The sequence below is a fragment of the Abrus precatorius genome, unplaced genomic scaffold (genome assembly GCF_003935025.1).
Source record: "Abrus precatorius isolate BTA unplaced genomic scaffold, Abrus_2018 Scaffold4, whole genome shotgun sequence".
In the NCBI taxonomy this organism is placed as follows: Eukaryota; Viridiplantae; Streptophyta; class Magnoliopsida; order Fabales; family Fabaceae; genus Abrus; species Abrus precatorius.
The window spans coordinates 16,172,296-16,199,700 of NW_020874384.1; the positions used below are offsets into that span (position 1 = coordinate 16,172,296).

Genomic DNA, 27,405 nt, shown 5'->3' on the forward strand with positions numbered 1-27,405 from the left:
GGAGGAGTGATAGGGAAAGGCGGCAAATAAAAAATGGAGAATGGAGAAGGTGGCACTGTGATGCGATGGTTTCCATTTTGCTCCGATTTTGGGGAACCACCGAAGCAAACTATTCAAATTCATGCCGATAACACGCCAGCTGTTTCACTCTTTCTTTTTTGTCCCTTTTCGTTCTTTTTATTTTACTCTCTTTTTTCATCACTTCCTTCTCTTGATCTTTCTCCTACACAGACATGTTTTATTAACAGGTAATGCAAACGCCCTTGGTTTCCTCTTTTATTTTTTCATTCACTTCTTTTTACATTCCATTCCATATTTTATTATTGTTTCGTCTGTTTGATTCATAGTGCATGACTTTATTTAATTTTTCAGATTTAGGTCTTAACTTGATTGGATCTCGTTTTCGCCGTTGATTACTCATGGAGATCCGTGCCGATGCAGATACCAGTTCCTTTTCGAGGTGCTTATATCTTTCTCGCTTACTTTACTTGCTTTTCACTGAATCCGAATCTGAAAATACTATTTATTGTTTCACATTCAATACCTTGATGTTACTATTAGAAATCGTGAGTGTTCGAATCGTGGCTACTTATAACCATGGTTTCGTTTTCGCACAGTTTGTTCGCAGCTGTGTCGTATGGAATTGCCTCAATGGCCATGGTTTTTATCAATAAGGCTGTTCTTATGCAGTATGCACACTCAATGACTCTCCTCACTTTGCAGGTATTGCTAATGAAAGCAAACAAACACAGAACCTCGATTATACTTATTCTACTGATTTGTTATTAGTTATTATCTTTTTTTATGGATGTGAATGTTAATAACAGTTTCTGTGTTTCTTAGCAACTCGCTACCACCTTGCTTATACACTTTGGTAGAACAATGGGATACACAAAAGCGAGAGGAGTGGATATGACGACGGCGAAGCAACTGCTTCCTGTTTCAATTTTCTATAATGCCAATGTTGCTTTTGCCTTGGCAAGTTTGAAAGGAGTCAATATCCCAATGTATATTGCAATTAAAAGGCTTACGCCTCTTGCTGTACTTATTGCTGGGTGTTTCTCTGGAAAAGGGAGACCTACAACTCAGGTACTAGTTGTTATAGTTTTCTTATTCGGTTAATATATTGTTAAGTCAAATTTTTATTTATTCTGTCACTTTATCAAGGTAGTTTATGTGTGAGAAACTGTGAAAGTTATTTGTTGAACTACGGTGCACAAAGATCAATTAAATTATAATTTGTGGTTTTTAAAGAAGGGGATGCTGTGTAAAAAACTTTGATCTTGTGGAAAGATTAATTGCAGATGGATTCTAGAATTGGAGAAGGTACCTTATACAATAATAAACAGTATCAAAATATTGTGTTCATTTTCTTATACATGGGCGTGGGGAAGCATAATTAGACTATTGCTAAAGTTGTTGCCTTTTGTTTGAGTCATTTAATTGGCTTTGGGCATCTATTATAATGATTGGTAGCATTTTATTCTTTTCCACTCTTGTGCTGAGAATTATTTTTTTTTTTCAAATTTCAGGTGACTCTTTCAGTGTTATTGACTGCTGCTGGAGTTCTCATTGCTGCCCTTGGAGATTTTTCCTTTGACCTTTTTGGGTACAGCATGGCCTTCGTTTCTGTCTTTTTCCAGGTGATATGCTGACATTTCATTGTTCTTAATCTTATAGTGGGGTAATGGACACTGCAATTATGCATGGTTTGCTCATATTGCTGCTTGCTACTTTATGCAGACCATGTACCTTGTGCTGGTGGAAAAATCTGGAGCTGAGGACGGACTTTCATCTGTGGAAATTATGTTCTATAACAGTTTTTTATCTCTTCCATTTTTGATGTTTCTCATCATAGCCACTGGGGAATTCCCATATTCTTTATCAGTATTATTTGCAAAGGTCAGAATCTTTACCTGTTTCTTGGTATTGGAATTAATTCACGATTAAGCTACCATTGATTGAATTTTAAGACATTTTAAATCCTTTGTCTTTTTATATTAGCTATAAATACAATGATTTCAAAAGGAACTGCTATAAGCCTCCGTACTAGTACTGAGGCAATTCCCTACAGCAAATATGTTCAGTACTCATTCATTTTCTAATGATTGTTTTTCTGAGTTGTTGGACAATTCAAGAACTATATCAGAAGATTCAGAACTAGTCTTCTCATCCTCTAACTAATTAGATCCGCTGAGAAGTTTTGTGCTAATTTTCTACTTATCTGTCTGTTGTAAAATATTAATCAGAATCTAGCTGGTTTTTTTTCTCACAAAACAGTCTTTAATTAGGAAATTTAGGGATAATTTGAGATTGTTGGAATGCATCTGACGGCATCAACTTTTTATTTTGGCATGATAAGATGGGGATGTTTCACATTCATGAAACACTCGTCCTTTTATAATATGCTGGATGCTTTGCAATTATAAATTAAATTAACATAGTAGATTCAATTCTTTTGTTCTTCTAAATTAAAGTAGATTCAATTCTTCTGTTCTTCTAAATTAAAGTGCTAGCAGAATGTATATACTAATGATAATTTTCTGATAATAAATAAAAGATTATAGAAACTCAGTTGTGATGGCTGACAGCTGAAGCTATAGCTTGCACGGATTTTGGAAATGCTAAAAATTTGCCATGTGTTTGACGATATTGCATTGCTAGGTCAGATATTACTTAGTGTTACATTGATGCAGAAGCTAATATCTAACATAATTTTTTTTCCCTGGCAGAGTTATTCTTTTTCATTTTTGGTGATCCTTATTCTTTCGTTGGTGATGGGCATCGTTCTCAACTTCACCATGTTCTTGTGTACAATCGTTAATTCAGCTTTAACTACAACTATTGTTGGCGTTCTCAAGGGTGTTGGTTCCACGGTAAGCTAGGAGTGATCCTGTGTTTAACATAGAAATTTTGTCACAGAATTAATATTTGAATTTGGAATAGTTGTCCTGGCAGGAAATCATGATACATGTAGAATTGTAGATTACTTGCACATCTTTACCTTTTATTTTAATTGATTAAATGTTTGTTCTTTGTATTCATTTGCATCTAGTTTTAACTGCAAACATCAAATCCCTTTTTTGTTGCTTCTTCAGACCCTTGGTTTTGTCTTACTGGGTGGTGTTCAAGTCCAAGCTTTGAATGTGACTGGATTGGTTATCAATACTGCTGGTGGGGTGTGGTACTCATACGCTAAATATCAGCAGAAAAAAAATAAGACGGTGAAGCCAGTAACAGATGCGGAGGCGGCTCATCGTAGATAGAAGAGGCGTTGAAGAGTTACAGTGAAAACTAACAGTTACAGAATTATTTCTTTAGTTTGATTTACTGTGATTGTAAATTTTTGTTTTGCCCCCTACAGTAATTACAGGCTCACATAGTCTGAGCCTCAGAGGTAGTAATACTGACACGATATTCAGAGTTGAGTAAAATAATTGTAATTTTATTATTCTAAACTGTACGGTAATATTGTAGGTGGTCTCTACTCTTTATTTTATGCTGTGTTTTCTGAACATAGAAATTCAGAATTGTTGAAAGTGCTGTGGTATAGTGTGTTACAAACAGCAAGGCATAGTTCTGGCCTTGCATTTGTGTTTTGGTTTGTAATGACTTTTAAATGCTTATTCTATTACATTTAATTACGCCCTGTGACATTGAAGTCCGTGCACCTGGTTACAGAAGGAGTAATTGACTTGGTGGAAGATCGAACATTTGATATCATTATGTGCAACTTTGGCACCCTTTGAAAAAGGTGTGTTCTTTTTAGCATGTACCAAGGGTTCCCAATTAACACCTAAAAATTAATCCCATTAAGTTATAGAAATTATTTATGTTAGAACAGTTAACACAATATGATGATTTTTTCAATTGTTTGCTGTGAACATAACATTATACAAAATTATCTATTAAACTCATGTATTAGAATGATAAATAACTAAATCAAGTTCAGAGGGTGAGATTGGGCTTGATAATGATGTATAATTAATTAAAAATTATTCTATTACAACCCTAAATACCCTGGTACTCTCGACATATTTGTAACTTTTTGTTGTTATCCTGGTTATGATAAGAAAGTGTGACTCCATAATTCTTTCTTAAGATTTCTTTTGCGACAAATAAAATATTTTTTTTGGAACAAGAATGTCAATAAAAAAATCAACATATTTAAATAAAAATAAGCTATTGAGTTGATAGTACAATAAAAATAATATATTTAAAAAAATAGTTGTTATAATTTTGTTAAGGTTGACAACATTTTTCAATGCCAGCCAAGCATAGGGCACTTAGTATCATTAGGTAATAATAAATGTGAATGAGTTTTACTATGCTCGATTTTACTACTGTACTTGATTTTTTTTCGTTCGTCGTACTTTCATTGTGGTCCTGAGTTCCTCCTCCTTTATCATTATTATTATTAATATCAGCAGTAGTAATGATAATAATATCAGTAGTTGTAAAATTAAAATAATAAAATAATAAATTTATTTTATTTCACTATTTCTCGTTTTTTAACACTCACTGTTAAATATTCATATATAGGTTTAGTTTTTGTAGATACATTCACGTAAACCAAATAAATTGTGTTTGTTCAAAAGATATGTTCATTCTTTTTTGAAACAAGGTGTTTGAGTTTGTATTCAAATTTTTTTATTGAAAGAGTAGCTTTGTGTATATGAAAGATTTTTATTGAGAAAGTTAACAAAAAAAAAAAAAGAAGAAAGAAAGAAAGAAAGAAAATCTAGTTATTAAAATTATGCCATGTCAAGATAAGAATAAGTAATTCATTTTTTTAAATATTTTTCAATTTTATGAAACTGAAAATTGAAATATAATGTCTCGATTCTATTTATTTGTAAAAAAACATAGACTAAGAATTCAATCATTTTGTTAAAATTGTTTGAAAAACTTTCTAACATATCCTTTATTAGTCGGTCTTTCTTTGACTTGAGTTATTCAATTAGTGTAAATATTTTATTATTATACTTAAATTTTTTATATGAACAAAAAGATAAAAATAAAAAATAGCAATTAACATGAAAAAAAATAATAGGGGTAGTAATTGACAAGTACTTTACATATATAGGAATCAAAGGTGGCATCTTGCATTAGCATGCACCACTACACTCCCAACATATAGATTGCAATGATGTGAGACATGGATCATATGGCTTGGGGCCAAACCCAGCAAGTTGTGTACAGTCCAATGTCATTGACACCTCTGTTAATAGCCTTGAAGTAGGTCATACTTCATATAATTTTTATTTTGAAAATACAGTTAAGGGTATGTAAAGGGACAGGGACACAACCCGTGATGCCCATGAGGCCATGATCTCTGGCACAGGGCACTGGCAAAGCAGAGAATGCAAAGGATTAAGAACAATGTAGTGATCAATGAATACATGTAATTAAGGTTTTGCTGTGGCATCTATGCCCTCTACCTCGTGTACTGTCTGCGGTTCTCTTGATAACCAAAGCTGGCTATGTGATATGTTTCTAATATTTCTGTTTTTTATTTATATTCTTGTAATTAATAAAATGGACCTTTTCATTCTCCAAAATCCAAATGATCTTTTATATGAATTTTAGACACAAAAAAAGGGCAGAATAATGTGAAATTTACTGTTGAGTTTAAATTGAATTAATTTTATGAGATATTTTAAGTCATATCTTCAATGGTATAGGCTCTTTTATTTAATTTTTTACATAACTTTTTACTTAAAAGGTTAAATTCTATCTTAAATAAGGATGTAAATCTCTTGTATCTTTTCTATGTTCCCTTCTTCATCGTCGCAGTGAAAAAAAATAACACATCAATAAAAATGTTAACAAATGAAAAAGTAAAAAAATAAATAAAAAAATTACACGAGAATGTTATTTTTCAACTATCTACTACTACTATTATGATTATTGAAGAGACGATATTAATTATGCAAGTAATTTCAAATCCTTAAATTAATGAATATTCTGCGGAGACAAAAATTAATGATTATTCCTTCCAGCAAAGAAAAGTACAAATTTAAATCTTACAATCAACACAATTACTTTTGGTAAAAGTTCCTATCGATCTCATTAATTAATAAGAAAATCCCCATTAACCATTGGTGAAGCTAGAGCCAGAGTATTGATTTGGCCAAACAGATATGGCCTTTAACCAGGGCTATGAAGATGGGTATCATGGAATATTTTCTTTTCCCTTTTCTTTTAGCCAAAGAGAATAATTTTACATAAAAAATCATCTTACAGATTTTTCTCTTACCTGAAGATAAGAATTTTTACTAATTTGATTTAAATTAATGAATATATTTAAGAAAGTAAATTTCTTCTATTTTTTTTATTTTTTCATTCATAAAATTTAATTTGAAAAAAAAGAGAGATAATTCTGTAACTTGTACTAGCAAGTGTTGATCAGATAAGAAATATTGGATATTTTATTCATCGTTAAGGTTACAAAATAGATTGTTATTAATTATTGCTTAGCAATTACTATTAGATTATCGTTCTTAACCATGCAAGAGTGTTATCTTTCATTCTCTTAATGCCTCTTCATCCGCTCATTAACACCTAATTTTATTTCACTAATAATATAAAAAAATGTTATAATATTTAATAAAGATCCTGGGTTGATTACAATAATTAAGTGATAATTAATTTTATATTTATTGTAATAATTAATAAGTAAAAATTATCTTAATAATAAGAGCATTATTAAAAACCAATATTTTTAATATTTAAAATTAATAAATATTTTTTAAAATAAAAAATTAAAATAATATTTAATATGGAAAAAATGTGGATAATTTAATCGGAGTACAGTGGCACACTCACAGACATGGTCTATACTGAGATCAAACCCAGCTATACACAATTTTATGTAGTATCACCCTCACATGCATGGAAGACAGATCCACACAATTATTGATGACATCACTCCTAACTATGTTACAAGAGACATCATGCAACTTTTTTGCTCTCTTTTACTAAATTCAAGCAACTAGACAAAATCAAATACCCCTCTTTTCTTTCATGTTTTTTTTTTCTTCTTAATCACAACTCTAACCAAACCAAAAGAATTCAGACCAAACTTTAAATAATCATCCATTTCTACCCTAAAGAATAAATATATATGTAACATCAATTTGATTTTATTGAGAAAAGTTAACACTGTTTAATTCCAAACAAAATGAGATCAATTTGATATTAAAAAAATATCAACATTAATTTGGCTTATTGTTCATCAAATTTGACATTAATTTATATATATATATATATATATATATATATATATAATACTAATTTTTTTATTAAAAAAATGCCCTTAAATGCTAATGGATAAAAACAAACGTCAATCTTCCACATGCATATTCTTAAAATAAAATATCTTCAAATGCCATTACCTACCCAACCTTCCAACTTCCAAGATTGCAATATTCATCTATATACTCTTGGATTAAACTTTAGGGTAAACCATACATGATATACATACTGCCATTCTCAGGTTATTGATTTCAACCACTAATAATAGTTGATATAAAGGGATCCATGGTCACCTCAATAAATTGTAATTAAGATACGACAAAATGCCATGATAAACAACTAGAAAAAAAGATAAATAAATAAAATAGAACAAACGGGTCACTTGATCTTAGCTAGGTGCATTCAGATTCATAATTTATTTAATAAATTTTATACATAATAATTTAGGTTATTATTTTATAAAAAAATCTTTAATTGATCACTGCTGTAGTAAAATTTTATCAACATAGCATCTCTATAATTACTTCCCTCATGGTGGTGCAAAAGACTAGTGCAATAAATACCTGGAGTTGTTTGCTTATCTGATACTGGTGGCACTTTATTACACTGGTTGGCTTGCATTAATTAATTATGTTCCTCTGGTGACAACTACATATCCTCTTAGAATTCAGATCCAGCAGGAAAAGCTGTACTCTTGTGTTCTTTCACAATTTATCTGTTTCACAAATAACACAATGCATGTCAGTTAATTAGAAACTTGTACAATGGTTATCCAACATTTTTGGGTAACATGGGCACGTTCCAATTGTGGAACACCTTCCTAATTTATTTTTTCTTTCTCCAGTTTACCGGTTTAAAAACTTATTAAAAATTAAATTCAACGTATTAATAATATGTTTTAATAGATAATTTATTAATATCAATCTTCAGAAATGAATCTAAACATTTAAAAATAATATTTATTAAATTTTTGTATTTCTAATGTAATAAGTATTTTTAATAAAATTTATCAATTATAAATGGTTATAATTAAAAATTATATTAATATTTTTACTTTTAAAATCTGAATCGGTATCCTAATTGGTGTTTTTCTTTCTCTTTTTCTTTTAGTTTTTATGGCGACTTTACTTGAAATAACTAAATGCATATTATGATATTAACCCCTACTGGTCTCTAATGATTAATCATCCAAATGTAGTCAATTGGGCATCTTTTGGAAGCAATGATTAAGCTCTAAACTTTGTTGAGGACTTGTGTCATTTTTGGGGTCCGCTTTGGGACGATGGTCTTTTTAATAGTCACCGTTACCTTTTTATCCTTTTGCACGCGTCCCATCCCCACCTTGGTTATCCACATTATCATTATTATTGATATTTTATCATTTAAATATTTCAAACAAAAATTGTTATACTGATAACTAAGCTCATAAATCACATTGTTATTGGAATCTTCAATTTTCCTTGTAGCAATTGGGTCAACCCATGATTGTTTCTTTTGTTATGTATCAACGTGGATATCTTAAAAAGCATGGGAAAATTCCTTTAAACTGAAAAAATAAAGTTGTTAATTTTTTAAATATTAATGTTAAAATTATAATATGATCTAACTAATAGAAAAAAAAAAACGTTAATCACATCTATCAGTCAAGTCAATCATTTCAACGTTGTTTCCTTCAGGTGTATTTCCTAGTCAAGATTTGTTAATTTTGATAAACTTGGTGGATTCTATGAGTTAAACACGCTGTAATTATGTTGTTGTTGTTGGGAGTCAAAAGTTGATTTGATTTACTGAGGAAAAGTCACTTGGGAGTTAGCGTCTGAGTCTTACAGCTGCAGATACCTTCCCTCATAATGTGGCTTTCCCATGTTAGGTGCTTTGTAGAGTTCCTTCAAAGTACAAAAGACCCTCACTCAATTCACGTTCTTAGCTTTTATGTGCTGCATTTTGTTAAATGCTTAGCCTTCAAGAGGGTTCCATCCAATAGCAACAACCACGAATCTGGGCTTGTGTTTTACATCACTTTCTAGATCTGAGTCTTTCCTCTTTCCTCTTTACTCTTTACTCTTTTTTCAACGATGTGTATTAGAAAAGATTGATGAAGTTGGTGTCTTGAGTCCTTGTTCTTTTTATATCTATATATTAATATAGATATACCCATAATATAGTTGTGTTTGTTGTGTGTGTGAACTCTAAGTGTGAATCTGTGTACAATTCAGCATAGTGGAAATGGCTCCAAGGTTGGATTTTTCCAATTGGTGGACCAAGGATGCACAAAGAGGAACACCAGTGGTGGTGAAAATGGAGAACCCAACTTTCTCTGTTCTGGAGATCAATGGTGCTGATGCTGCATTCAAGCCAATAGAGAAGAGCCGTGGCAAGAATGCTAAGCAAGTGACATGGGTTTTGCTTCTCAGAGCTCATCGTGCTGTTGGGTGTGTCACTTGGATTGCCACTGTGCTTTGGTCTTTGCTTGGTGCCATTAAGAAGAGATTGATTCATAGACAAGATGTGACTGTGGAGAGTGAGAGTGACAAGTTGGATAAAGGCAAGTTGTTGTTTAGAGTCATTAGAGTGTTCCTAGTAACTTCCTTGACGGTTCTGGCTTTTGAGGTTGTTGCTTACTTGCAAGGTTGGCATTTTAGTAACCCCACTTTGCACATTCCTCGTACTTCTGATTTGGAGGGATTGCTCCACTTGGCTTATGTTGCTTGGTTAACATTTCGTGCTGAGTATATTGCTCCACCTATACAAGCGCTTTCCAAGTTTTGTGTTGTTTTGTTTCTTATCCAATCTGTGGATCGGATGCTTCTTTGTTTCGGGTGCTTTTGGATAAAATATAGGAAGGTTAAGCCAAGGATTGATGGGGATCCCTTCAAGATTGATGATGTTGAAGGATCTGCATGCAATTATCCCATGGTTTTGGTTCAAATTCCAATGTGCAACGAGAAGGAGGTATGAAATATGAATGACACCAAACTTCTGAATTCCATTACCACTTTTGTTTACTCAAGTTGTTTGTATCTGGCATTTAAGCTAGCAGCAAATTTCAATACGTTAATTTTAACGTGTTTTTTGTTTAGTCAGGAATAGACTTTGTAAATATTATAAGATAGAACTTAGAAGGTTTGGATTACCTTTTTTGCAATGCTTAAAGAATGAGAAGAATGCATACAAAAAATTGGAAAACAGGAGGGAATTAAATTTGTACCCCGCATCCAGGCATGTTGTTCCATCTAGATTGAAAATTGAGAGTTGAGACATTGTAATTTTAAGCTTATAGAATCAGAAGCATAAATGTAAAAGCCTGAATTAACATCAAGTATTTATAGCATTGTTTTCAGTTTCTATAATAGACACCACCTTAGTAATAAAGAAGGGAGCAGTTTCCTCATGATGTTGTATAGTATAGACAATATTTAAAGTCCACTGGATAAGCATGTAACTTTTTTACTTTGCATGCACTGATTTTATCCAGGTGTATGAGCAGTCTATTTCTGCAGTCTGCCAAATTGATTGGCCTAGAGATCGTTTACTGATTCAAGTGCTTGATGATTCTAATGATGAGAGCATACAATGGTTGATTAAGGCAGAGGTCTTTAAGTGGAGCCAAAAGGGTATCAATATAATCTATAGGCACCGCTTAGTGAGGACTGGATATAAAGCTGGAAACCTTAAATCTGCAATGAGCTGTGACTATGTGAAAGACTATGAGTTTGTTGCAATATTTGATGCTGACTTTCAACCAAATCCTGATTTTCTCAAGCAAACCGTGCCACATTTCAAGGTTAAGTGAAGAGTGAGACATATTCAGTAAGATCATTGGAAAATGTTTTTAACATGTTTTAATACCTGTAAATGCCTTTTTATTACAGGACAATCCTGAACTAGGTTTGGTCCAAGCTAGATGGTCTTTTGTGAACAAGGATGAGAATTTGTTGACTCGTCTCCAAAACATTAATCTATGCTTCCATTTTGAGGTAGAACAGCAGGTCAATGGGGTGTTTCTAAATTTCTTTGGTTTCAATGGAACTGCTGGTGTTTGGAGAATCAAAGCCTTAGAAGAATCTGGGGGCTGGTTGGAGAGGACAACTGTAGAAGATATGGACATTGCAGTCCGAGCTCATCTCAATGGTTGGAAATTTATCTTTCTAAATGATGTCAAGGTGATCATAAATGACAGTTTTTTCCCCATACTGTTCTTATATATGCACGACTCAGGCAATATGTCATGACTAGTTATGCACCTTTATGAATTTGGACTTCTGTGTTCACCTCAGATCCCTGGAGTATTTTGCTGAGTTTCTTAAAAAATTGTAAATTTTCAGGTACTTTGTGAAGTGCCTGAGTCATATGAAGCTTATAGGAAGCAGCAACACCGTTGGCATTCAGGTCCCATGCAACTTTTCAGGTTGTGTCTTCCGGCAATTGTGAGATCTAAGGTATATCTGGTACTCGGTTTGAAGTAATGATTGTAGTAGTGATGAAGAAAAGCATATTCTGATAACTTGCAAGAATGACTTATATTATGCACCGCCTAAAAGGCCTTAAAATTCTCTATAACTGCAGGTATCTGCATGGAAGAAAGCAAACTTAATACTTCTATTTTTTCTGTTAAGAAAGCTGATCCTTCCCTTTTACTCCTTCACTCTATTTTGCATAATTCTTCCTTTAACCATGTTTGTCCCAGAGGCTGAACTTCCTCTATGGGTGATCTGCTATGTGCCTGTATTTATGTCATTCCTTAACATTCTTCCTGCCCCAAAATCTTTTCCTTTCATTGTTCCCTACCTCCTTTTTGAAAATACCATGTCTGTCACCAAATTCAATGCAATGGTATCTGGTCTCTTCCAATTGGGAAGCTCTTATGAATGGGTTGTCACAAAGAAAGCTGGCAGGTCATCAGAGTCTGATTTACTGTCTGCTGCTGAAAGGGAAACCGAGTCAATAGAACAACAAAAGATGCATAGAGGAGCTTCTGACAGTGAACTTATTGAGTCACACCAATTAAAGGAACACAAAGAAGCAGCTTCAGTAGCTGTTAAGAAAACCAATAAGATATATAAGAAAGAGTTGACTTTGGCATTCCTCCTTCTCACAGCTTCTGTGAGGAGTCTGTTAACTGCACAAGGAGTTCACTTTTACTTTCTGCTTTTCCAAGGGGTGACCTTCCTCCTTGTGGGGCTTGATTTGATTGGAGAACAGATGAGCTAGTTTTCATTTAAAACAGCAAAAAACAGATACCTTCAACTGATTTATCAAGCTAAGTTGCAGTCCAACTACAAAATGAGCAATGAAGTGAAGTCTAGTCTATAATTTTCCTTATAAATTCTTATCACAGGTCTATCAAACACATAATTGAGTGCAAGTACCAAAACAGCCTTTCTCTGTCATTCAACTCTATCCATTTTGCATTCACACGATTCATCCCAAGTATTATATAGGACACTGGTCATTGTACTCCTACAGGTATTGAATTCTTGTTTTTTGTTATTAGTAAGTGTATAAAATATTCAGTTTTCTTCATTGTGTTCTTGGGTTGTATTTGGAGTTGTGATTCCAAATGTCTGAGTGGGAAGCATCTTGCTTGATATCTCTTGGATCATAGGTGCCTTAAATGGGGCTTGTAAAACTTGAAATCTTTCTGTATATTCATTGTTATCTAATTTAAATAAATTTTTATACCCCCAATTCTCTTTCTCTCTTTTATTCTTTTTTTACTTAGTCAATTTACCTATGCATGAGCTATGGTTAGGTAAATAAAATGTTGTCGGTAGACAAATAACAGAGACAAGATCTAGTGGCTCGTTCATTTTCTGATGTGACCCCTCTAAAAGATTCATGTTCTTAGAACTTATTTCTATTCCGTGAGATTGACATCACTGACCCAATATGCTTTGTGGTACTGAATCTATTGATGGCACAGCTTACCACCCGCTGATATGGGATTGGCCCATTTCTTTGCATGGATATGTCGGTCATCATTTTGAACACCCTATATAAAGCCAAAAAAATAACAGAATGATAATATAAAATAATTTTTGCAGTTACAGTTGTACAATAGTTTTACCAACCAATTACAACTGTGGAAGCACTTTAATCACAATATAACATAAAAAGGTTTAGGATATCGTTTTAAGCTATCTCAGTAACTCTTCAAAGTGCCGCCAAAAGAAATTGTATATTTATATATTACAAGAAAAAAAAAACATAAAAATAAGAAAAAACTCAGACTATGTGACAAACAAAGGAACAAGTAGGATCGTATACAAGCGTATAATGTACAAGTGGTATGTGAAAAAAATGTTCAGGTTAAGAGACAACCTGAAAGCTTCTCCATCAACAAACAAAAAATAATGCATGCATATTATAGGCCTATGAGGAATAGAACAATGCTTTTAACACTTGAAGATGGTAATGGAACTTTAGACCTTTGCCCTTGACATGGTAGCTCTATCAGCTACTTAACATTGCAGTGGTGAATCAATCATCGTCAGGCTCTACTGAAAAGTCTGGCTCTTCAGGCTTTTGCAACTTGGGCATCTCTACATCCTTGATCTTCTGAACCCCTCTCCTTGTGTTAGCAGCAAATCTTGAAGCCAATAAAGTGACACCAAGGTTCTGTTTCACTTGTGCAGTGTTTGAAGCCACTGCACTGTGCTCTTCTTCCTCATGTTCCATTTGATCCCTCACTTGTTCATCATAATTGAAGGACTGAGATTCCCTCAAACTAAGACTCTTTGCCAACATTCTCTTCTTATACCTGCGCCATGCAGCCTGAATGAAGCATGCAGCCCATGTCCTCCAATGGTAAGAGTAGAAACGGAAAGTGTGTTGTAACTTCTTGCTGTGTAGCCGTCTAAACTGATTGGCCACAAATTTAAGATCTTCTGCTCTTAGTGCAAAGGCTTCAACTTCCACAAGGGCTTTAACTGTTCTTGTAGAAGAAGGCAAATTGAGAGTAGATTTTGGAAGCAGTGCCCAAGCAAGCAACTCTTCTCCACAGAAATCACCAGGACTCAAGGTAATGGAGTTGAAGAAACCAGTTCTGCCTCCATTTGTGGTTGAGCTTTCAAGTCTCCCTCTTATTATAAAAAGCATTTCTGTAACCGGGTCTCCTTCTCTTACTATGTATGTTCCGTGAGTACTCAAAGATGATACCAATCGCTCACATATTGCATCAAGTAGCTGATCATCCATTTGTGAGAAAAAGGGTACCTGTAGTTGGTGCACAAAAGCAATTGCATGCATGGAGAAAACTATGAATCATTTCTTCAAGTTGATTTCATGCTCAAAATTCCATAGTTTGATACATTAATTCATACTAACATTCATTTAAATATATCACCTCACTTGGTATTATAATACGATTATTAATACGATACAATGAGACACATAGTATATCATACAAAATAATAACAATAATTCTATTAAAAAATAAAATTTATAAAAAGTTTAAATAAATTTAATTTTACTGCCTTTTCAAACATGCAAATATTTAAAGTATAGAAATATTTGTTGTGTGGAACTTACACGTCGAACAAGGTCTAAGCAAAGGTGACGTTGGATGTCTCTACGAAGGTCTGTGGGAAGGGCACGTAGGATGGTTTCTTCATCAACACCACGCGTTGCAAGCCACTTATACTGAACAAATCTTCTGACACGCTCTCTCAGATTTTGTGGAAGTTGTCGATGTCTCATCCACTCTTCAGTGTCACGTCTCTTCAGCCTCCACTCTTCAAGCCTCACAGTAATCGATTGCAAGTACGTCTGCATGCATTTATTTTACCATTCTTAAGTGTTCCACTAAAATTATATACATAAGATATTATTATACACGTATAACAATTCAAGAGAAAACCTTAAATTTGATATTCTTCAAAATCTTCTCTAATTAATTCCCTCAAATTTTTGGACTCATGTCATATTATTTTATGGATTTTACTACTGAATTAATTTTTCAAAATTTTAATTTATCATCGCATTAATTTTTCGAAAATTTTAAGATATGAAACATATAGATTCCCGTAAAGGAATAAAGTTGTGACAAATTTTGAAGGATTAATTGATAAAAAAAATAAAATTGTGAGACTAATTTTGTGACAATCTTTAGTCTGAGATAATTTACAATTGCAAGTTAGAGCAATTAAAGAAACGTAAAAGCAACATAATTTGCAATTTCAAATAGCATTTTTGAAACTAGAGATTCGAGGATTTGAAAATCCTAATTACCTGCATGTTACCAATTAAGTGGGCAAACAAAACCAGACCCAGAATAGCAATGAGTATTGCAAATGCAGTTTCCCAAACGAATGTGCTTGTGGTTAAACCTTGGCCATAGGAGCTGAAAATACAGAAAGAAAAAGATTAATCAAATGTGATGTTCAGCTGAAGTTCATGTCAAATATTCTATCTCTAAAGTAAGATAATCGAGTAGGCAGACTGAAGAACCAAAGCTTTTGCTTCTAATGTAAGTAAAAACAATATGGGATGAAGTGAAGAGGAAAACATCATCTTCCATAGTCATGCTACATAAAATTGTCTCATTGTCTCATGTTGATAGATAAGTATTGGAATAAGTGTGAATTGAGTTCTATATAATATATGAGTAAGTTAAGAGTTTATAAAAAAATGGATTCATGTACTCATAGTCTTAAGATTTTGGAGTTGCATTGTGGTTAATATTTTTTAAAAAATCCAACAGTGGCATCAGAGCTGGGTCGATCTAAGTGACCAACTCAGATGAGTAGATGAGCCGCGACCATGAGAGTCGACGGTATGACTCAGACGAGTAGATGAGCCATGACCAAGAGAGTCGACTGTGTGAACCCATGATCAATGTAAAAGTGAACTGTGAAAAAGAACAGTGTCACTGGTGGCACGTGTGGAGGGTGTGAAGCAGTCCAAAAAGTGCCGTTAAGTGAACGACAGCTCATGTGGTGTAAACTATGGATACTTTTGATAAAAAAAAAAAAAAAAAAGAACTTCCGCTTTAGAGAAAGTTGATATGAATAGATAAGTTAACATTTAAAGAGAAGTATTGGAATCAATTGTGAATTGAGTCTCACATGAAATGAGATATGAATAAATTAGAAGTTTATAAAAAGATAGACGCATGTATCCATAATTTTAAGATTTTGTAATTATATTGTGGTTTCCTACTTATTGTAAGGCTCTTTATCTAATATTCTTTAAAATCTCAAGAATAAGAAACAAATTAAATTAAATGGTATATAAACGATAGGTTCAGGAATCTGAATTGTCAAAGAATTTTAAATAAAAGGTCACTCAAATTTAAGCTCTCTATTCCACACTTTTAGATTGGACCTAGACTCAAAATTCTAGTACATATTTTTGTATTTTAAACTCTTTCAGCGAGAGTAGTAGACTTTGGAAAATAGCAATAGAATCAAACCTCAAGTTCTGCAAGCCCCACCACAGACAATAGAGATACTTCTCTATAAAGGCAGAGGAGACAACATTATTTTCCACTGCATTTCCAAAAATTCCATAGTCGAAACTGATGTTATTTTCTGGGTTGCAGCTACCAAACACAGAAGTAGTATTTACCCACTTCATGCGATCATCATTGTCTAAAGTACTGCAATCCAAGTACTTAAGAACACATTTTATTGGAAGGCTTTCATTTCTGCATTCAGATTTCCAACAAGTAGCATGCCTTTCAATTGACAACAAGTACCATGATGCCCCCAAGACCTACAACAAGAGCACTTTACTAAACTAAATAAAGCAAGAAATATCTGAAATGCTGAGAGATAATAACTAATTAACTATGAATTATGAAAGGTAGATTGATAGTGAAGAAAAGTTAACATACATGACTAGCTAACATATAAAGTAAAAGATTGTAAGCTGCTCCAGCCCATGCTGTCTTTGTAACTACACCTGTGGCTTTAATAATCTGAGAACTTAATGGGAAAATCAAATACAATCTGGGAACATATTGAAGCAGAACAATAAGTACAAGAGCATTGTTGGTATGATCAGCATGGGAGCTTCTAATTGCTGGCATAATAAACCAAATCACAATCTGTCACAAAAAGAAAAGACAACAATTAATGTCATTTAACATCACCTTCAGACATTGCCAAACTTCCAGGGACAAAATATAAAGACAGAAAACAAAAAACAAGAGCATAAAACTTTTTACCATCATCACTGCAATTACTTGATATTATAAATATAACATTAGGATTCCATTCCAACCTTGAACAGAAAAGGAGGAAGAAAAACTAAATCCATTCCTTTATTAAATTTACTCATATTATATATGGTCTAATCATCTGAGGTTAGATTAGACTATAACTATCAAAGCTTCCACTTTCTATACCACTATGAAGTTGTCAATGACAAACATGATATTTGTGGTCTTCAATTTCCAATACATTAAATATATACAAAAGAAGAAGAAAAAAACTCAATTAAACCATTTGTGATACCTGGGGAAGAGGTAGTGTAGCTACAAGATCTAGGAAGAACTCTGATCTCAAATACCTCCTTGCAATCAGCTTAGGATCCATAACAAGCTCACCCCTTCCAAAAATCCTTGAACTTGGTGACACATAGGCCGTCCTAAACTTTATGGCCATGTTCAACAGATAGAAAACATCAGCACATGTTCGGAAACATGTCACAACAATTCCTAAATTCAAATCAGTAGCCATACATGATGAATTCCCATCATTTGCCACTGAGGGCATGTAGAAAAACAGTGGATCAACAAACAGTGCTAGTATACAAGAAAACAAGAAAGCCCGGTTCCACTCCAGAATGATATCACCGCCAGGATCAAGAATTCTCTTCTTCCATGGCTCATGATTTTCTGGGAAAACCTTAAACTTTCCAATAGAGGGAATTCTTATACTCATTCTGTTCTTATAACTACTCATCTTTCCTTCCGGATTCAGTGTTGTCTGAATCTTGTACACAGGGAATGGCTTTTCATGATGTTTGTGAGCTTCTATCTTTTCCCAAGGAGGTACAAGATTCTCTTTTCCATCATTGGAGAACCTGTGAGTTTTCAAAACCACTAATCAAATCTGAACAAAGTTCTAATGAAGAGAGAAAAAAGAAGACTATGATACAGTCTTTACCTTACTAGCTTCGCATTTTTTAGCTCCATTCTTATGATGAACTATTGTCAAATGATGACACAGATAGTACTAATGAGGAGTGCATTGCAAGTTGCAACATCACAATGAAGAAAAGCAAACTCTATTGCCTCTCCTGTTTCCTTTGAACATTACTTCTCGGATCAATCAAACGTGTCTTTTACTTCTAGTGCAACCAAAACAAGCTTTTGATAAAAAGTTGGGTAATGGGAGGGAGTGATGAGCTTTGATAACGCTCAAAGATGCACTTTTGGATTTGGGAAACATGGGTTTGACTTGCCATCGAAAGAGTAACCGTAACCACCAAAACGGCTTTCCACTTACACAGCTAAGAGAGTCAGCTATATTATAATGCACAGAGAAAATCAGGTCAAGAACGTGGGAACCAATACAAACTTTATACATATAGTTGTAGTAAAGACAAAAACACTCTTAAATTTTGCTTAAGTCTAATTCACCATAGCTAATGCTAATTCATAAAGTACGAACGTTTAAGTTTTAATTTAAGAAAAAAATTATATTCATTTTTTATACTAACTTTGTTTTAAAGAGACTTTTCTATTTGTCTAAATTGATTCCAAGTTATACTTATGCAGTACTCTTTAACCCCTTTCATTTTGCACATCCATCCAAAGATAGTCTTAAAGATTGAAGTAATTATAATGCAACCAACATAATTTTACTCATCAGGTTTAGACGTATATAGGAAACGCTCTTAAACTTACAAATTATCTTCCTTGTTTAAAAACGATATCAGACAAATGGAGTAAAATAATCAAATATGGTTGAGAGGGTCCGGAATCTTAATGATATCGTAATGGAATCTTTCCCACTGGGCTTTTGCTAAACCTCAATCAACGGCACCAATGTCACCAACGTGCTAGCTAGACGTGCAAGAAACTAATCAACACAAATATAATATAAACCTGCCAAGGTTAATGAAAAAGTTTCGCAAATAATTGCCAAGTTAGAGAACTTAATAGGGTAAAAACGAGTTTGTTTGGTAAACTTTTCCGTTAAATTTAGTGAAATTAAAAAAAAAGAAAACTGCTGAAACTTTTCCGAATGCTCCCTACATAGAGAAACAAAGGAGAAGCCAACGTGTTGATTCGATTAGTACGAGTAGAGGGTCAAGTCTTTGATTTGTTTATTTGTGATAGTCCTTCTTTAGTAGATCAAGTTAAGTATAACTACTATTGTGACCCTTAGCATTATCCTATTTCATATAATGGTGCACCAAATTCTTGAATTTTCTTCCATTAGAAAAAGCGTCAATCACTTCTTATTGGGAAACAGAAATCATGACAACTAAACAAGTATAGGTAAAAAAATATAGATGATAATGTTGCACTATTAATTCACATTCATCTATTATCTTTTATCTCTAAGTAACAGGGCTGAACTCATTATTTCGTATTTTAATTTTTTCATGTTATTGAGTAACATATATAATATGGTCATATTAAAGAAAAAGACATTTTTTATTTAACTTAATCAATTATATTTTAATAATGTATACACACATATATATATATTATAGTGGAATTCCCTTTCTTTCAATCAAACTAGTGTTGTCTCCCTCTTTTTTGCCTTAAAGATGTCGAGTGAAATTATATTAATGCGTGTTATCCTCAACTATAAAAGGGCATTTGTATGACTTTGTGGTTGATGATAGTGGTGAAATGCTTAGATGTGACAAAAAGAATGTAGACATCGTACCACGCATTAATGGGAGCTGACACGCATTGTACCAATTAATCAGTAATGTTGATCTATTAAGATTTTTTTGAAAGCTATAGTCTGTATTAGTACAAATGCAAGAATATATTTATTTTAAAATATAGTTTCATGAATTAAAATTATTATATATTTCAGATTAAAAATTCAAAAATATTCTTTTACACTTGAAAATAATCTGGTTTCTTTAGTTTTCGATATTTAGAGTTAAACTAGATACATTTTCAATTTAAAATTTCGTTATACTTTATCATCGTGCATTTGGTTAAGCCTTCTTATTTTAGAAAAAAGTTACCTTTGTCTTTTGCCGAACAAAAAAGCACTTGTTCAAAAAATTACATACAGGTTTGATAAGCTTTTAAAAAGGGTTGAAGGCATTTTTTATTTTTTTGAAAACTCTGCTTTGATGATTTTTCAGACTACATTTTGAAACTTGAAAAACATTAAATAGCAATTTCTTTTTAATTTGTCTAGAGCGAGAGGTTAATCTTTTCAAATATGATCAAACATGATCAAATCCAAATTCAGATCTTTGAAGATTTTGAAAATTTTACTAACCTAATTTAGTTCATAAAAATTAAATTCAACAATTAAATTAATAATTAACAAAATTATACTAAATTTATATTCAATGTTACTTAAACTTATTCTTATGTACACTGATAGAAGGAATTTCCACAGAGATACTTCTATGAGAACATCTCCAGTAAAAATTGCTTAACTTAATTTTTTATATAAGAAATAGTTGTTTATTTTATTTCATAATTGATAATTAATGAATTGTCATTTTAAATTTAAAAAAAAAACTGTTTCTTCTTTAAGCAACTATTGCTTCTTTTTTTTAAAAAAAAGAGAGAACTCTTAATATCATTTTTAAATAAAAAATAAAAAAATCATAATAAAAGTTAAAAGTGATTGAAATTAATAAAAAATATTATTGTATAATCTATATAAAATCCAATAAAATATAATTTAAAGAACTTTTTAAACAGCAAAGAAGATGCTCATAGCTGCATCAAATGCGGGCAGAAATAAAGGTAGCTGCATCAAATGAAGAGTGATTAGCGGAAGCTGTCACTACCTAATTGCAATATTACATGTCATCTCTTTTTTTTCTGCTAACATTCATCTCATCCACTCATTTCTTTTTCCATAATTATTGAAAAACATGGGAGTAAGTAATCGCTTACTTGGAAATATAACGACAGAAAAAATGAAACGAGACAAAAGAACTGTTAATAGGTCCACAAAGGCACAGACTTTTGCCATAAGTCAGCCACATCGAGCTTTTTCTTAACGCAGAGCACCTTCCTAGTCAACAGTATCCAATGTAAACAACTAAATAAAAACCAAGTTAACCATCATTTTTGTTAGGTCGTGTCATTCAGCTTAAAGAACCAAAACCAGTTGCTGAATACACTTCTAACAATAAACCAAGCGTGCAACTATATCTCCTCTTCACCGGACGAACTCTTCAAGCAAAAATAATCACATAACTCTGGCAGTGCTAGCTAACCAAATAATCAAAGAAGTCAGGTAACCGTAAGTATTTAAATTCGGGATGCAGGGAACTAAATTCCAATGTCAAATCAAACAAATTGATGTTAAATTTAAATACAAAATTTAAATATTGTTTACCAATTAAAATTTAAGTACCACTTTTAAAATTCTTATTTTATCGTATATTAGTGGGATAAAATCATTATTTTAATTGATGAACAGTAAGACAGCACTCAAGTTCTGTCCTAAATTTAAAAGCATAATCAACCTTGCTGCTATTTCTCATGAAATAGGTGTTTAGTTAAATAATATAAATCCTCATTAAAGTCCTTGAGATCGTATATACATGAGTTACTTTAGTCTCTAACTTTGTATAGAAACTAAAATGAAAATTTTGAAAAGTCAAGGATTAAAAGTAATCAACAGTTGCAATTTCAACGACTAGAAATGGGTTTTCTTGTTAAAAATATAAAATTCATGATCTAGTATTAGGAAATATGTGTTGAATAGACATGAGACGACGATTTCTTTATATTTTTTTAATTGATGTAAGAAGGGGAGAGGGTCATATGGCTGTTAAAAAAAAAAAAGCATCAGCTTTTACTTACCCATTAAAATCACTTTAACTTTTCATTACGATGATCTATATTTTTACTTCACATGCATAGGAAAAACCCATAAGCCCAACTTCTGTAGAACAGATATAAGTTACCTGCCAGAAGTATTTGATGCAGTCAACCCCTTTTAAGTTAATAAAAATATATGCCATTAGAGTTTGAGGTGTGCACATCACAAGGGGCGAGACTCAATGAAACAGAAGCGTGTAGCCGGCTGGAACTAACAACCATTCAAAAATAAGGGCAGCCAGGGAAGATAACCCAGCAAATGCAGAAGCATAAAACCAAGGAAGCAGTACCAGAAGACACCTCAACACAGAAGAAAAGGATATATTTTAGCAAGATTTGGAACTCTTTTGGCAAACTAATAGTAACTACCTTAAAAAGACTATTACCTGTCACGAAACTACAAGAATTCTGCATAGATAATCGAACACAAGCCATGAAATCAAGTAACTAAAGCAATCCTAGAGTAGAAGCTCAGGGCATTGTCCAATAAAACAGATGCGTACTGCAGTTGATGCACACTAGATTAACAAAATTTCATTATCCCTCTTAATAATCACAGCTACCAACTCTTGCAAATCAATTTCTGCTTCACTGTCAATCTCTTATGCCGTTTCTGCACATTTTCAAACATCATATGTCAGCCAAATATATAGTAACTACAAATTGCAAATTAAAAACTCAAGGCATGAAATTTGAGATAAGCGTTTCAACCAAAAAAAGCAGTATATTGGGCATCAGGTTTATTTGTCATTCTTCTGTACAGCCGGCTTATAAACACAAAATGCCCCAAATTGGGGGCACCTCAAAAATTTTGTAAATAAAAACAAAAGGAGTGCAGAGGGAAATTAACTAGAGTATAATGCTCCTTTTTGCAACTTAATAACAGTTTGCTTCAACACAAATTAGACACGAGCAATATAACTTTTTGAGTAAAACTCAAGCAAACTATCTTATGAACGTCTACAAGAAACAGTAACTAGAAGACCCCTAACACATCCATCAAAATTTAAAAGAAAATAAAGGTATAAAACTGAACCATGAAGTGATATGAAGATAAATTCTAGCAGAGAAAAGAAACCTAACCCATTTGCATATGTTAACTCCTCACGCCCCCTGTAAGGAGGTGACCTGCTATAGCTGCGTCCACGAGGTGACAAACTGCGGCGCTTAGGGGACCGCCTACGCGGACTGTAACTCCTGGTTAATATTCATTAAAGTGGTGAAGCAAAATATATCAAAGAAATTGCAACACTTTTAAACATTTAATTAACAATTGCTATCACCATAGATGCTTTCTATTTTTTTATTACATTTCAGATTTATCTGATAAAGGAGAATTAATTTTAAACCATAATAAAAACTAGGGATAATTACATGGACCTCCCCAAAGGTTAGAGATCGTTATGCCCTTTTTACAGGAACTACACCTGCCTCCCTTACACGACCCTTGCTTTATTACTTTTAAGGGTACAATGCAAATGGTTCTGATATAAAAATAAGGGAGGCATGTGTAATTTTAAAAAAAATAAAGGGTGCTCATGCTTAAGAATAATACATAAATAAGGGGTTTAATTTAATTCAGAATCAAACAGGGTGCAGGTGTAATTATCACTAACCTGGGGAGGTCAGTCAGTGTAACTATCCCTAAAAGGTGACACTGTTACAAAAGTAAGTGACTCAACCAGCAAGTTATACTGCCTAATCATATAATATATAACAACTGAGGTTTAAGAAACCAATGAATCATCAATAGTAAGATTTTATTTAAAAAATACTTATTCTATTTTTATAACTTTAATGCAATGAATGTGTTTCTTAATAAAAAATTACCACTTTTAGATGTTTGAAGTCAGTCTTAAGGACTGAGATTAACAAAATCCGATATAAATATATATCATGCATTCTGTTTTCAGAACCTTACAACTGACTAAACAAATGCCTACAGCATCAAAGTAAGCCAATTCACCTTCGCCCGTAACTGGGGCTCCTGCGGTATCGAGGTGGACTGCGGCTCCGACGTCTTCCAGAACCACCACGCAAGCGACACTCTCGAGCAAAATGACCAGGTTCACCACACTCATAACATTTCAAATCAGAACCACCACCAGACCGACCACGACCACCACCTCCTCCTCCTCCTCCTCCTCCTCCTCTAGAGTTGTGAGAAAGCTCTACCCTCCAACCATTCTTACCTGCCCCGTGGAAGAGAAAAAGCAAAGAAACAGTAAAAAAAAAGGGAAAAATTAAGCAACCCAAGTGGCTTGCCATTGAGTAGTGTGAAAGAACATGTGAAAATATATCTAATAAAATATACCAAAAAAATTAACACATTGAAGATAATTTCCAAAACAAAAGTATTAAAAAGGTAATTTGGTAACCTGTTAAACAGATTAATCTTTACTGTTCATTTCATCAAGGAGAAAAACAGAAAATACAATGATTAGCAGAATGTAAAGCCAGTTTAGAAATTTAAATTCTCTAACGGGAAACACATGTTATTTGAAAAACACATAGACAAGATGCACTTAAAATACCATGCTATTTATGCTCATAGGAACCTATAACAAATGCCTTATGCCATAGATGTGCAGTTTGCCATAACACTCCAAAACATTGCATTCCACCATTCAAATTCTTAATTCTCTTTAAATGTAGTCAAACCATACAAACCAGCAAACTTTGTCGAACCCAAACAAAAGAACCAATACTGCAGGTCTGCTGGCATAAGACAATGCAAAAGTAGAACAAAGGGGCATCTCCATGCTCATAGGAAAGAGGGGGAAACAACAACACATTATCAATAAAAAAACATCAATTACTTCAAAAAAATGGTAAACAAATAATGACATTTTACTACATTTCAAAAATGCTTCTAAACATACCATCTAATTCACGAATGGCATCTTGTGCATCTCTGCGATCATCAAAGTCAATAAAAGCATAACCAGGAGGTCTCCTTGCAACCCATACGCTACACAAATAACATATATGGAATTAAATTATCATCTAACTCTAAAGCAGTATGAAGTGTAAAGAATACAGTGTAAAAGTAAGAATCCACAAATTAAATTCAAAATTTCCCTAAATTTTAAACTGGTTACGAAAACAGAAAAGTTGACAAGTCGAAAATTCATTAAAGAAATAAGACACTGCTTGAGGACCTAATTCACTGCAGTCCAGAGCTGCTAACTTCAGGCCCAGAAAGCTAATCAACATCCCTCCCAGAATTATAGAGAATCAGTAAATTAATTTTCCATGCTGATCTCTGTTAAGCACATTCAGTTTTCTGACTTTTCTCTATCAAATTGAGCAGAGCCATAAGACAAAGTTAACGTAATGAAAGAGACAATTAAGATATAAATTCCCATGCGACACTAGCAAGCAATTATAAATTCTATTTTTTCTTCTTCATTTTTCACGACAATACTGGAGGGAGAGGGAGAAAAAAAAAACACATTTAGGCCCAAACATAGCCTTTTTCATATTTTATGACTCCAATCCTTGACAAGAAACAAAAATGTTGGCATTTTTAGAGAAAGACACATTCTATGTGAAGTATTACTATTAGCACACAGAAAGTAATTGTTCAAGATTATCATTCTTTCCTTAAATTTATACAAATAAATCTTGAAAAAACGAAATTATGAAGTAATGCTTCCCCTACCTCCGTATAACTCCGAAAACATGGAACTCATCTTCAAGATCTCTCTCGGTAACTCGTGAATCCAGGTTACCAACATACACGCGAGTCATCTTTTCAGCCTTTCGCGAAGAAATTAAGAACCTACCAGTCAAAAAAGAACACAAATTAAATAAATTTACTTCATTATTTTCATACAAAGTGGCCTTAATTTGTCTTGAAGGAGTGAAAAGGAAAACGAAAAGCCCTAGAATTCCAGCGGAGAAAAAAAAGAAGAAAATGAATTTAGGGGAATAAAAAGGACGCTTAGAAATTGAATGGAGGAAAGCAAATCTTTGAAAGAATGAATGAAAACAAGGATAGCCGAATAGAAGAATCATAAGAAAAGTGAACGAGAATAGAAGAGAAATCAGAAGGTAAAGAAGAAACCTAGCAACCCGTTCAGTGTTTCTTTCTTTCTAGCAGACTGTGAACAACTCCAGCACAATAACACGACCATCTTTTCGCCTTCGACCTTATAAATTTTTTTGTCGTATTTAATACTTTAGTGCCCAAAATAACCCCCGTTAATAGACGGTCGGTGTATTCGTATTTCATTTTAAAATAAATAAATAAATATATAATTATATTATTATTTTTAAATAAATTAAAATAATTATATATATAATAAATTTATTTTTCATAATAAATTTTTATAGAAATTTATTTTAATTTAATCATATAATTACAAAATATAAAAAAAATTATAAATGTAAAGATAACTATTTTACAAATTAAAATGTATATAAAGTAATAGAAAAAGTTAAATAATTTTTATTGTTCAATTTTAAATGAAATTAATTAAAAAAATAGAAAAATAATAGTTAACAAACCATAATTTTTAATTTTGAAAAATATACATGACTAACTAGAAAAGAAAATAACTCTAGTAAATTTTTTATTTTTAAAATAAAATAAATTTATTTATAATATATAAGAATTATTATTATTGCAGGTATTATTTTTATTGTTATAAATTAAAAATAATAATACCTTAATTCGACATGTCTTAATGACGTTGTGCTAAAACTGAAGAAACTTTATAACAAGATGAGGAACAACAAGACAGAGTCTTGTTAAAAGAAAATAACTCTACAAAAGTTTAATGTTTGTTTTTTTGTTAAATAAAATTGTTTAATAAGTTTTGAATTTTATAGAACTCACTGTCCTATCTTATCTTTTATGTTTCCCATCTTAATATTAATCAGGGTTTTATAATCTTGAGATAAAAGCCTCTCTTTTTTTTTATGATGACAATGCCATTATTGAAAAACTTGCAAATCATGTCTATCTATCTATAAAATGAACAATGTATCTCTAATACGTATTAAATTGATCGCACTTTTGTTTTATTCATATCCAAACACATTTATGGATTTGGAAGTAACATTATTTTAAAAGTTGGTTAAACCATATATAGAATAGAATATAGAATTTTACGTTTGAAAATTCATGTGATCAAATTGTCAATGGTGTC

At 32.5% G+C, this 27,405-nt stretch overlaps 4 protein-coding genes across 6 annotated transcripts; 2 read left to right on the forward strand and 2 right to left on the reverse strand.

Moving 5' to 3' along the window:
* LOC113864610 (UDP-galactose/UDP-glucose transporter 7) lies at positions 1–23,889 on the forward strand. 2 transcript variants are annotated; one of them, XR_003504885.1, is made up of 9 exons: positions 314–460; positions 618–723; positions 844–1,089; positions 1,533–1,643; positions 1,744–1,902; positions 2,733–2,876; positions 3,099–3,320; positions 10,962–10,972; positions 23,879–23,889. XR_003504885.1 is itself a non-coding variant. In XM_027498529.1 (8 exons), exons 2-8 carry the CDS (start codon positions 420–422, stop codon positions 3,264–3,266), a joined length of 975 nt encoding a protein of 324 aa, XP_027354330.1. In that variant the 5' UTR covers positions 1–248; positions 373–419; the 3' UTR covers positions 3,267–3,673. The 2 variants fall into 2 exon arrangements, 1 of the variants encoding a protein (XP_027354330.1); XM_027498529.1 differs by lacking the exons at positions 10,962–10,972; positions 23,879–23,889 and adding an exon at positions 1–248 and having other exon boundaries at positions 373–460; positions 3,099–3,673.
* LOC113864609 (probable xyloglucan glycosyltransferase 5) lies at positions 8,987–12,871 on the forward strand. Its single transcript, XM_027498528.1, has 5 exons — positions 8,987–10,209; positions 10,733–11,041; positions 11,130–11,420; positions 11,583–11,696; positions 11,824–12,871. Exons 1-5 carry the CDS (start codon positions 9,484–9,486, stop codon positions 12,466–12,468), a joined length of 2,085 nt encoding a protein of 694 aa, XP_027354329.1. The 5' UTR covers positions 8,987–9,483; the 3' UTR covers positions 12,469–12,871.
* LOC113864608 (probable cyclic nucleotide-gated ion channel 14) lies at positions 13,575–18,397 on the reverse strand. Its single transcript, XM_027498527.1, is given in 7 exon segments — positions 13,575–14,472; positions 14,788–15,024; positions 15,487–15,598; positions 16,670–16,971; positions 17,093–17,350; positions 17,703–18,285; positions 18,369–18,397. Coding segments are annotated over 7 exon segments (2,256 nt in total). The 3' UTR covers positions 13,575–13,737.
* On the reverse strand, positions 21,150–26,370 carry LOC113864612 (serine/arginine-rich splicing factor RSZ22-like). 2 transcript variants are annotated; one of them, XM_027498530.1, is made up of 6 exons: positions 26,319–26,370; positions 25,914–26,033; positions 25,132–25,220; positions 24,216–24,441; positions 23,333–23,446; positions 21,150–22,862 (listed from the first exon to the last, which is right to left on the reverse strand). In XM_027498530.1, exons 2-6 carry the CDS (start codon positions 26,000–26,002, stop codon positions 22,844–22,846), a joined length of 537 nt encoding a protein of 178 aa, XP_027354331.1. In that variant the 5' UTR covers positions 26,003–26,033; positions 26,319–26,370; the 3' UTR covers positions 21,150–22,843. The 2 variants fall into 2 exon arrangements, 1 of the variants encoding a protein (XP_027354331.1); XR_003504886.1 differs by lacking the exon at positions 26,319–26,370 and having other exon boundaries at positions 21,165–21,634; positions 22,336–22,862; positions 25,914–26,307.
* Between the last annotated feature and the right edge of the window lie 1,035 nt (positions 26,371–27,405).